This window comes from Momordica charantia, assembly GCF_013281855.1.
Source record: "Momordica charantia cultivar OHB3-1 chromosome 9 unlocalized genomic scaffold, Mcharantia_2.0 BLBB01000009.1, whole genome shotgun sequence".
Classification (NCBI taxonomy): domain Eukaryota; kingdom Viridiplantae; phylum Streptophyta; class Magnoliopsida; order Cucurbitales; family Cucurbitaceae; genus Momordica; species Momordica charantia.
The window spans coordinates 29,045,664-29,058,062 of NW_028275167.1; the positions used below are offsets into that span (position 1 = coordinate 29,045,664).

General features: G+C 34.4%; 1 protein-coding gene across 1 annotated transcript; it reads right to left on the reverse strand.

The window, feature by feature from the left end:
* On the reverse strand, positions 1 to 4,872 carry LOC111018729 (alpha-xylosidase 1). Its single transcript, XM_088118006.1, has 3 exons — positions 4,581 to 4,872; positions 3,823 to 4,502; positions 1 to 2,074 (listed from the first exon to the last, which is right to left on the reverse strand). Exons 1-3 carry the CDS (start codon positions 4,787 to 4,789, stop codon positions 198 to 200), a joined length of 2,766 nt encoding a protein of 921 aa, XP_087974132.1. The 5' UTR covers positions 4,790 to 4,872; the 3' UTR covers positions 1 to 197.
* Positions 4,873 to 12,399: the final 7,527 nt, after the last annotated feature.

Genomic DNA, 12,399 nt, shown 5'->3' on the forward strand with positions numbered 1-12,399 from the left:
TTTGCTATAAATATTAACCTAATTTTTCATTTAAGACTAAATAGTTATTAAAACTTAGGATTAACTCGTTACATTAATAAAAGTACAAGGATTAAATATATATATTTTTGCCTTAAATTTTGGCTACTGCGCCGGCGCCGGGTTCACTTAACCAAGCCATTACCCAATAAGTGGCAAAAAATCTGGAGTTTTACCCTTCAAATTTCAGAACCCATTTGCCAAGAGAGACTGAAGTTTCTCCCAATCGGCAGCGATAAACCGCTAACGTCAACCATCGAACTCGCTTTTCTTTCATCATCTCCATCCAACGGCTCCCGCTGGTAATTTTGCTCCACCGTGCAGGCCGAAACTCCGGCCGCCGCCGGACCTCCATTAACAACCAACCCATTCGCCTTCCCACTTCCGTCCAATCCCAAAACGATAACCTTCTCAACGATCAACCCCTTGTCCATAGCAAACTGCCCCTCCACAACTTCCGACCAAATCTTCACACGCCCCTTACTCTTCACACCATAAAATTCAACATACGTGGAAGTACCCTCGGCAATTTTCATCTCCGGCAACTCATCGTCGTCGAGAAACAGATTCCCTCTGGCCTCGCCGTCCCTCTCTCCGGCGGGGAAAGCGACTACGAGCGTAAACGGCGTCTTCCGCGCCTCCTTAGAAATCACCCCACCCTGCTGCATCGGCAATATCGCATTCTGATACAAATGGACATTAATCACATGAAGAGGCGCATCAAGCGTCACGAAACGGCCCCGTTTCGACGCAATCACTCGCGTCATATTGAACATATCGTACCAAGTCCCCGGCGGAAACAGAGCCGCAACCTCTGTTTTACTCTGCTCCAGCACCGGCGACACCATTAAACTTCTTCCCAACAAAAACTGCGTGCTCACCCCATAACAATCCGCGAAATTCGGAAACGAGAAAAATAACGGCCTCGCAATTGGGGCCCCACTTACATGAGCTTCATACGTCAGCGTGTAGAGATAAGGCAAAATCTTGTACCTCATTCCCAAAGCATTTCGAGCCGAAACGGCCACCGATTCCCATTGATAAAGCTCCTGCCGAGGAGAATAGAAATTGGCGTGATCTCTAGAAAATGGGTAAAAACCGCCCAATTCGATCCAACGGTTACAGAGCTCTTCAGTTGGAGCTGGGTAGAACCCACAAATGTCGGACCCCACCATTGGGATACCGAAAATGCCAAAATTGAGGACGGTGGAAATTGAATACTTCAAATCCTGCCACGTCCCCTGGTTGTCGCCGGTCCAATGGGCGGCGTATTTGCCGGAGCCGACGAACGTGGAGCGGGACAGAACAAAGGGTCGTTTTCCTTCGAGCGATTGGAGGGCCCTGTGCGTGGCGATGGCTTGGGAGAATCCGTATAGACTGTGGGCGTCGTACTCCAAAACGCCGCCGTAATGAACCGCGCTGGTGGCGATTGTTTTGTATCCGATCGGCGCTTGCAATCCGGAGGCGTTGATTTTGTACGGCGGATCATCCCATCTCGTGTCGGTGATGTTCTTACAATCCAAGCAGCAGATCCAGCCGGGTCCGGTGGCGTTGGGGCACTGTCTCCCGGCCGGAATCGTGCATTTTCCGGTACAGAAATTGGAAGCTTCGTTCATGTCGATCCAAAGTCCGTTGACCGGAACGAGCTGGTGGAAGCGGCGAATCTCGTCGGCCCACCAGGAGACGGTGGCCGGATTGAGGAAGTCCGGGAAGTGGACGGCGCCGGGCCAGACTTGGGCCAAGTAAGGCTGCCCATCGTGTTTGATGAAGACGTCTTTTGCGGCGGCTCTCTGGTAGACGGCGTAGGTGGAATTAACGGCGATGCCAGGGTCAATTAGGACAATGTACTTCATGCCGGAACTGTGGATTTTGTTGAGAAATGACAGAAGGGCAGGACGAGGGTAGCTGATGGGACTGAGAGTGAAATCTTTGTGGCCGTCCATGTGATCGTCGTCGTTCCAGATCACGTCCAGAGGGATTTTGGCCTTTTTGTAATTCTCGACCACGTCTTCCACGACGGACAGATTCCGGTAGCCCCAGCGGCACTGGTGAAACCCTGCAATTCAAATTATTCCAACCAAACAACATTAAAGATTTTGTTTCCTCGTACTGTGTCGGTCACTTCACTGGTAAATAAATCATTTCTCTCTACAGTTTTTATTTTTAAAATAAAGTTGTATGATAATTGATAAATGGAGGAAGTACACAACGCTGAGAAATATGAATGTTCATCCGCAATTATTGGTTGGGGACCTTGGGGTCGGGGCTTGTTTTAAAAATATTATTTATTGGAAAATATGTAGCAGGGTTCTAAACTTCTAGAACAGATTGTGAGGTTCACCCTGTTAACCTTATTATCTAAATTTAAAAATAGAAGTACTAGACTGTGAGGGACTATCTTTACTAATAAAAGAGATAAATGTAAAATCGGTTTTAAAATAATAATAATAATAGGTCAACGGTAAGAAGACTCACTAATGAGTAGTAAAATATTTTTTATTTAAAAACATGTATAGATTGTAAATTCAAATTCCCAACCGATATTCAATTTCTGCCTTCTTCAATAGAAATATCAAGGTCTAAATTTCTTACTCACTCTTTTTATTATTATTATTTTGATGGCATCACACTTCGAGTGTAGAAACTCAGCATTTCGTTCAATAAATGTGTAAACTAAGCCACAGTATATTTGTAGGTATTGGCCTACAACATTTATTCCCTTCACATGTTGCTATGATTCCATCCAAAAAGATAAATAAATAAAATCCACTAAGGACCATTCCCTTTCCCTTTCCCTTTCCCATTAACCTCCAAACCAAACCCACTCCTTCCCTCATCCACATGACATATCAAACAAAACCCAATCACTTTCTTTTCTTCTTCATCCCAACAAAACTCATCATTTTTATCCCAAAAATCTTGCTAACTGGTCGGTGGGAGATTCCTATTCCCCACCAATAATTTTTTGCGACAAGTGGAAATGCATGGAAGGAGAGAGAGAAAAAAAAACTTCTTATTTATAAAAAATAAATAAAATTTCCTATTAAATGGAAGTGTGGAAAATACTTAGTTGGGTAGGACTTTGAGAGGGGAATGAATAAAGGGAGGAAAAAGATATTTCAGTCTCTATAAAAAAAATATCGTCCAATTTTCAGTGATAATTAGAAAATGATTGGTCACTAACTAACAAAAACATATACATTTTGTTTAGGATAAAATTTGGCTCTTACTGCTGAAGAGTAATCTTCTCCACATCACCTTTAAATATTCAACAACTCAGAGACAGAAATGCAAAAACAAAAATTTAACTTAAAAAATAATGAGTTGTCAAATATTTAATAGTGGTGTTGACAAAGAAGCCAAGTTTTATCATTTTCTTTACAATTAGGAATGTGAAAAAAAAAGATGATTTTTTAAAATAAATGGTAAATTTTTTAATAATGATCAGCATAAAATTTGTTAAAGACCACGCGTACCCTAAAGTATAATTCTCACGACTTTTACTTTTGTTGTACCCAAAAAATTACAAACCAATAGAAATAATTATCCTTATTATCATTCGACAATGTCAGATTTTGTTTCCATTCTCCCTACGACCCTAATAGAAATAATCTAACTAGATCTATCAATAAGCAAAACTATAGTTAAAGCCTAAGGTGAACACTATCTTTGTGTTAACTTCTTAATTATTTAAAAAGCAGAAAAAAAATATATAGATATATATTTTTTACGTTTAAAAATTTAATTCCTTCCATCCACTTAAGATGGGAAAAACTGCAAAATTGCGTAATTAATGGGACGTACCGAGTGCCCAATAAGGCATGGGAGCCGGGCGGCCGACAAGCGCCGTGTACTGATCCACCACGTCCAGCGGCGACGGCCCGGCGAAGAAGTAGAAATCAAGCACGCCGCCGATCACCTTATACGTCAACGAACCTCCCCTGTAAAACACGTCCATCCCATTACTGTTCAGAAGCAGAACCCCGTGCGCGTGGGCCTCACCGCCCTCGTTTCTCAGGTCCATATACACCGGGTGGGCCCCGTACAGGTCGGTGTTCAGAGTCACCGCCGCCACGTCCGTCGTGTATAGAGTGTACGGCTCGTCCGGCTGCAGTTTCATCCCCTTCGGCTGCGTGTTCTCCCCCAGCCCGTACACCGTCGCGGATTCCGGCAATTTTGTCGAGATTTCCAGATACTGGTCTTTAAACACCAGGCTGTTATACGGGTCGGACTCTCCCGAACCCGAATCGAACAGGGTCTGCCCGTTTGATTTTCTCCTCACCGTAAAGCTAAACGGGTCCGCCGTGTAGCTGAAGACGAGCTCCGAGCCGGCGTACTCTGAAATTGTTATGTTATTTTTGGGGAAAACGATGGCCCGCCTCGGCGCCGGCGGGGGTTGTCTCGGTAATAAATTGTACGGAACTTCCCATCGTTTTTTCTTGGCATCGGTGATGTGGACTCTAAGACGGTCGTCTGTCTCGTGCCTGAAAAATCGATAAAATCAAATCATGAAAATGAATGAATGAATTAAGTGGAATTGGGTTTTGTGGGTGGGTGTATACTTGACGAAGAGCTGTAAGAAAGGGATATCGGAGCCGTAAATTTGGGATGGGGTGTTGAGTTGGAGGAAGGCGAGAATGCCGCCGGCGGGTGCCTTGTTGACGGAAATGAGACGGTAGCCATTGCCGATTTTATAGGCCGGAATGGGGAGGAGGAAGAGGAAAAGGGAAGAAATAAACAGAGCCTGAAATGGGGTGGGAAATGCCGCCATGGGAGCTTGGAGAATAGATGACTGTGCTGCGACTTGGGACTGTGAATTATATAAGGAGGGTAGAGGAAGAAGAGGATGACGGAAAAATTTGTGAAAAAATGGATTTTTCTAAAAATTTATGATGGTAATTATTTTTTTATTATTATTTTTTTAGAGCTGCCCGTGACATTGAGATATTTATCTCAAATTGTAGTTTCTTCTTCTTTTTTTTTTCTAAAAACAAAAACAAAACAGGGAGTTTATTTGGCAAGTTGATTGTAAAATTGTAACTGAATTCAGTTAGCATATTTGATTTTCAAAATCAATTTGTGTAGAAAACAATAACCAATTGGATCTAAGGACCTTTATATTATGCAAATACCTAAATCACAAATGTTAAAACTCCAAATCAAGATGATGTCAACCCAACGAGAAGTTAGAACGAATTTACTTGATGATCAATATCAAGAGTAGATAAAACTGGTTTCAAAACTCAAGATTTGAATCACCCCTAAGACAACTTGGATTTTCATTATTTAATGTTCAAAATATACTAATATTTAAATAGTCTTTTTAACAATAGTAGAAAACCGGTTCGAAATCTCTATAAACATTTTTTTTTCAAATCCTACAGCAGCTAGTCTCAATAATCTATTTAATTTAATAATATCAATATTAATTTTAAGAACATTATATCATAATTACGGTACGCTAAAATCAACTCGCCCTATTTCAACCATCTTGAACTTTGTTGATATTGCATAAAATAATTTTCAACCTCATCTTGCCCAAGAGAGAGGGTTGGTTCACTTCTCCAATCTCACAAATCCACCCTTATGATCAAATTTGGTTAAAAAATTGGATTTACAGATGAATTGATTTTTAAATTTGGCCAAGATTAATGAGGATTGAGAAACAACAATATTTAAGTTAACAACTCAGGTCATGGCCTAATTGAACATGTAGTGTGTGAAAAATAATATAATGTATAAAGACGTACATACATATATTTATATTTTAATGATACTCACAAGCTAAATAAGATGACAAAATAGGTTGAAGTAGTCTCAATTTGCATTGGTCTTAAGAGTTTATGGCCCAACTGTTTTGGTTAGTCTAAATGGGCTAGGTTATTTCAAGCCCATACATACATGGGCCTGGTCTATTCACTCTACTTAAATAGTTTATTTTATTTACTAAATATATGCCCATATATTTTAATAAATAATAAAACAGACCAAAACGTTTCCTTGTAATATAACACAACTGATGGGAATGGGAAACAAGATGTAAAATGAAATCTAGCTCGTATAGTTGTGACACTCTTTGCAGTATTATTTTTGTTGTTGCTGAATTTTGATCGAGGTGACGTTGCAAGCCGCAACTGATTGAGGAGCTTCGATGATTCGAGTTGATGTCGAAGAGCATCACTTGCCTAAAATAATACCGTATGTCAAGACCAATGATTGATGTGGTGCTTTACCAAATGAACTCTAAAATTTAAGTTAAAGACTCATATTGGAAAAACAAAAATTGAGAATTAGAAGTTGGGTGAAAGATATTGTATACTTTTGATAAATGTTTGACTCATCTTTTATGTAGGAGGAAGATCTGGGAAGCGAGTTTAGGAGGTCAGAGTTTGTACTTGTTAGTGAGAGGATCTTCCACGAGCATAATGGATATTCGGACAAAACTATCGTATTTCCCATTATGTAAGTATTTATCTCGCTGACAAACTCTACTTGAGGAAGGGACCGAGCTGACCTGCTCGACATGTGACATGACCTCTATACCTCAGCTCAAGAAACTATCGAGCTCCAACCCAACTCTATTATATATTGCACTCATAACATCTTTACTATTTTACAGATGGGTAGATTCATTTTCTAATAGATCTATAATTTAAAAAAATATATATATTTAATGTCAGAGCTTTGATATACACAAAATTGAAAGTTCAAAATTTATTAGACACTTCTAACGTTCAAACATCTATTAGACACAAAATTTAAAATTAAAAAATATAGTTAAACACGACATTGAAATTTAACTACAGTTTTATTAATTTTGGCTACAAATAGTTGTAACAAAAAGTGGCCAATTGAGTCGATATCTAAATGTGCACTATTTTTCATAATATAATTATTTTGGTAACTGCCATATGTTGGTCAAATGGTCAATAAGATTAATAAAAGGTTCATTTCATTACTAGTATTCTCTCTTATTTTCGTGGATCATGTGCCTCGACCGTAGAGGATTGTAGATAAATTTGTGTTTAGTGTAGATTCTTTTCCGCATAATGTTCATTCCTATCTTATGGTTTTGAACCTAATTTTTAAAAAATTCATGTATACATTTTTAATCTATTTTGGTATATTGGTTGTCTGCCACTTATAATATATGTTGATTCCATTTATAAATTCTTACTATTACGTACATATAAATTATTTTTATTGAATTTTAAGTAGTGTATATTCTTTTCTTTGTAGTGTTAATTCCTATCCTATCGTCTCCAACCTAATTTATTTTTGAAAATGTCTAATTGTTGTCACCAATTTTAAATTATAGTTGATTTTATTTATGAAATTTTTGACATTACAGGTTTTGTAAATTATTTTTACTGAATTTTAAATAAAAAAGATTCTGGATTTATCACGAGTGAGTTTGCTCGTGGCAGTGGCAGTACCTGTCACCCACCAAACCATTTGATAATCAAAGAGTTTTAAATTTATCTCTTATGCATGTAATTTAAATGATTAGTAGGTTGTTTCAATCTCAGAAATGTTTTTTCCATTATTATCGGTGGCTGTACTTGACACTGATGCTTTTTATTATATTACTATTATTTTTTTTTTTCATGGAAAGGTAGGTTGGGAAGAATTTTCTTTAGCTTGTAAATTTACTGGAAAGAACATATTTACTCTTCTTCCCATACTTCTAATATGTAACATTTTCTTATTTAAAATATTTTAAGTAGTCTACGTGGCAATTGTTTATTAATCTTTTTAAGTTTCTTATATATAATATGAGTTCATTGTTTTTTTTTTAATTTGTTTAATGTGAATTTAAAACATTTAAATGCATGTGTTTCTAAATTTAATATCTTAAATTTACTATTGTAAGTGATACCAGCCTCCTAGGTTGTCTAAAAATATAGTACAGTCAAGTTTTTATTTTAAAATTTAAATAGAATCGTAAATCAGCCAAGATATTTTAATAAAATAAATAGGGCAAAAAAAAGGCCGGGAAGGTTTGCACTTTTCCTCACTTGAGTAGAAAGCTTTGAAGTAAGGAGGATATCCTGAGCCAAGCACAAGCAGTAAGTAGGTCTCAAAGAGTCATAAAGTTGGATCAAGAAAGAAGGTCGAAAGTTAGGCAATAAAGCCCACGTTATCGACACCTATTGTCCGTCGTAAGTGATTTCTCGTCAGCAACGTGTCCTTTAGACCCTTTGCTTAGAAGTGGATTCGAACCACTGACACAAGAATTTTCAGTCCTTTGTTCTAACCAGCTGAGCTACCAGAATCACTTTCCTAAAGTCTGTTTTCTTCAAAGAATACGTCCTACCTTACCACTTGACTAGTAAGGGAAAAGCCCTTTACTCAAATAAATAGTTAGGGCTTTCTTTTTTGGCTTGTTCGTCAAGCTTTCAAGCAGCTCTTTCAACAGCCGCGGAGAAAAGAAAGGGACAAGGGTGGTCTTGCTTGGCGCGAAGGCGGCTGGTTTGGGGGTAAGGTACGATACTAAAGGTCCTCGGGGCTTTCTCGTCTAAAAGACGGGTGAGCTTTTTCACTATACAATGACCACTACGAACGAAGGACCAACGACGATGAAGGAGGAGATGGCGAATTTATTTGTTTATTTAATCATCTTTCTTGTTATCATTTTCATAAATGTGTATATACATCTATATCTATATCTATACTATATTAAAAAGGTAGAAGGTAGGAAAAACATTTTTGGACACTTTTGTCCTTTACTAAATTTACAAATTTACAAATTATGCCTTTAATATATTATTACAAATATTAAATTAATTATTAATTATTAATTATCAATACTATAAATGCATGGAATATAAAAGGTTAGAATGCAAAAAGTTTTCCAACAACATAAAATTAATTTTTTCTTTAATTGAGGACCAACGACCTTGAAAAGCTTTTGTAACGTTTTATCCTCTACTACTATAAAAATAGGTTTTCTTCTACATGTTTTTCACAAGTTTCAATACTTTTTTATTCTTAGTTTCTTGAAACATCTCTCAAAGATGATTCAATCTTGAAAACATCTCGAGATATTTGTGACATATTCATCAAGTTGCAAGAGAGGCATATGTTGAATCTACATATCTCGAATACTAGGTTTGTAACATTACCATTCCACAATTTTACAAAGTTGAATAATAGTATCTGTCAAGCAATCTTCAAGAATGAGCATATTTACTCTAAAGATGAGTGTATAGGGAGTACTTGGATTTTTTTTGTTACTATTGTTATTTTTCTAATTAGTGTGTTTTTTATTTGGAATGTTTCTTTTTTTAGCAATTTTATTTAGTTTAGGATTTGGACTTTTTTTTTGTTACTAATGTTTTTTATTGTTTAGTGTATTTTTTTTATTTGGAATGTTTTTTTTAGCAATTTTATTTAGAATATTTGTTTAAAATATAGATAATTACAAGCTCATGTTCTTATTGTTGAAAAAAAAAACAATCATAGAAGTCAGTATATAAAAAATGTTTAATTAATAAATTAATTATAAACAATAATTTGTATAGAATCGTAAAAGGTGGAATATAAAACTTTTGGTCATTTTATTTTCTAATAATATAATTTGAAGAATTTTTCTTTAATAATTTTAATTATAATATAAAATTAAATCAATAAAATAATTTAGTTTTAGTTAAAAAATTCAACATATACAACAACATGTCAGCCCTAAACAAATATTTAATAAACAAACAAAATATTAAAAAATAAAATAAAGGACCCATATTAGGTTGAAATAATTTAAAAATAAAAATATTAAAATACCTATTTACTTTTTTATTAATATATAATTTTTTCCTTTACTTTTAATTTATTTATTTACAAAATATATCATTAACAATTAACTATAATAGTATATTTTAAAAATAATTATAAATAGTACATTTTATTATTAGTAATTAGCTGACAATAATAATAAATATATATAAAAATTAATCTTAATTATTTTTTAAAATAATTATACTTAAAATATTTTACATGAAATTATATAAAATTTAAGTTACCTTATAATTAAAAAAAATTTATACGTGCATTGCACGCGGTAATACACTAGTATCAAGAAAACACAATTCCCTCTCCCACTATCACTCACCTATTCGAAAGCTCTGATGGTGGCTTTTGAATTTTGGTGGACGTGGACCCACTCCACCTAGGATGCCTCGTTGTATTGCGTGTCATAATTAGTCACCCTTTAATTTTTCCAATGCACTTTTATCATCAATTTCAAATTAACCCCCTTTTTTATTTAATATATAATGAATTAATTTTTTTTCGATATATAATATATATGACTTAATTTAACTTCAAACCATACGTTTTCGTTCTCCCTCTAATGTATTGAATATGGTTGGACCTCAAAATGACGCCAATACCCAACATCTATTTACTGTCTTTAATTTTTCATTCAATGAATTATTGAATGATTTTTTTTTTTTTGGCGCTCGTCCTAAATGGAATTATATTCCTAACAAATGACGTTTTGGTGTACTTACAAAAAATGATGTTTTGTTGTAATTTAAAAACAATGGACTATGTTAAATAAAAATAAGTATATGCTGACACAAATTTCTATTGAACGATTAAGTAGGATAACTTTTACCCAAAGCAAATATAACTTAGTGGTAATTGACATATACCTCCAACCAAAAGGTTGTGAGTTTGAATTCTCTCCGCGTATGATAACTTTTAAATTTTGTTACCAATCAACTTTTATTTTATTTAACTGACTTATTAGGCCGTACTTCTTATTATTACATTCTATCGAATTAGTATTTAATATGTAACTTCACGTTAAGGTATTAAAATGTTAATTGCGAGTATTTTTTTAATGAAAACTAAATTCGCAACTTGAACATTGTCGGGTAGTTAAAGATACGTACCTACCCAATTAGAAACAAAACAACAAAATTCATGTATCTTTTAGTTCCTCTAAGCTACATTTTAAATTTCAACAACATCAACTTTAAAATCTCGCGAGTAGGTAAGTTTAATTAAATATAGATATTTCAATAGTTAGCCTCCTCCAACAAGTAAAAATAATAATAAATGGGAGGAAATAATAATGCCAAGTTCAGAAAATTGTAATTCAACCTATATTTTATATATTTGTTTATTAAAAGAAATTTGTAATTTTTCTTTCAAAACGTGGAAACTTTTTAAGGTCATGTGATGCGTAAAAAGGAAAAATCCTGGAAACGGAATACAAAGACCACACGTTTCCTTCTATCGCTGACGTCACTCTCACGACGCAACACCCTCTCATCTTGCCACGTCACCCTCATAATAACTTTCAATTTACAACAATTATTTATGCTATTCAAATAATCTTATATAGTCATACTTTATTCCAACACATATATAAATAATATAAAAGTAAAATAAAATAAAAAAGAATGTCCCCACTTTCCAGCCAATAGTCCCTTTTCTTTTATACCCAGAAAAGAAGACCCTATTCCTATTGTGAATATTTAAATAATTAATCTCTGACTTCAATCCTTAAATTCTGTTCCTCTTATAAAATAATAACATGTTTAACTTTATTTAAAAGTGTCGCTCAATGGCCATTGAATTAGGGAAAGTTGTTGTAAATAACCCTTTAGGAAGAAAGAATGCGAAGAACCAATCAAATTTTGAATTGAATTTTTGTACAATTATTTTATATATATATATATATATATATATATATATATATATAATTTACACAAGCAATATAAAATTGAATTCATTAGAAAAAGAAAATGACATGTATTATATTGGATGTGAGTTGCACGTATTGAAAATAAGTTAAATGTTACCTAAATGATCAATTCGAGTATAATCTAATTGATTAGAAGACATATATCACTTACTAAAGTTGGGAGGTTCTAATTCCTCCCCACATCGTATTATTAAACTCAGGAAAAGTCAGCTTAATCAATTTTTTTCTTCGATATTATAAATAGACAGTGTAAAATAAAAAAAGGGAAAAAAATTTACCCTCTTACCTTTTAAAAAGATTTACCCTTTGAAATAAAAAAAGCTATTGGATGATTTTAAATCATGTAATTTCAAATACGCATGATTCTATGAATTAGATCGTTTTGACCCCATTTCTTTTAATATGAAAGTATAATTTTGAGGCATGAAATTTAAAATCATTCCCAATAAAATCACTATTGTGAATGTCAAAATAAACATAATTCAGCAATAATTGACATATATATATCCGTTAAAACAAATTACTACATTGAGTGAATTTTTTACTTGAAAATTGGTAACGTAATTGAGTAATAATTGAAACGTATTCCTTCGAATATAATATTAAGTAGCAAAAATTATAAACAGAAAATTCACTTCTATAAAATGCGGAATTTCACCGTGCGGCAA

What these genes read in the sequence shown, in the direction of transcription:
- LOC111018729 (XM_088118006.1), bottom strand. Translation starts at nt 4,789, where the DNA reads ATGGCGGCATTTCCCACCCCATTTCAGGCTCTGTTTATTTCTTCCCTT. An exon ending in TTCTTACAGCTCTTCGTCAA is followed by an intron (nt 4,503 to 4,580) that starts GTATACACCCAC and finishes TCGATTTTTCAG; the next exon opens with GCACGAGACAGACGACCGTC. An exon ending in CATGCCTTATTGGGCACTCG is followed by an intron (nt 2,075 to 3,822) that starts GTACGTCCCATT and finishes TTTGAATTGCAG; the next exon opens with GGTTTCACCAGTGCCGCTGG.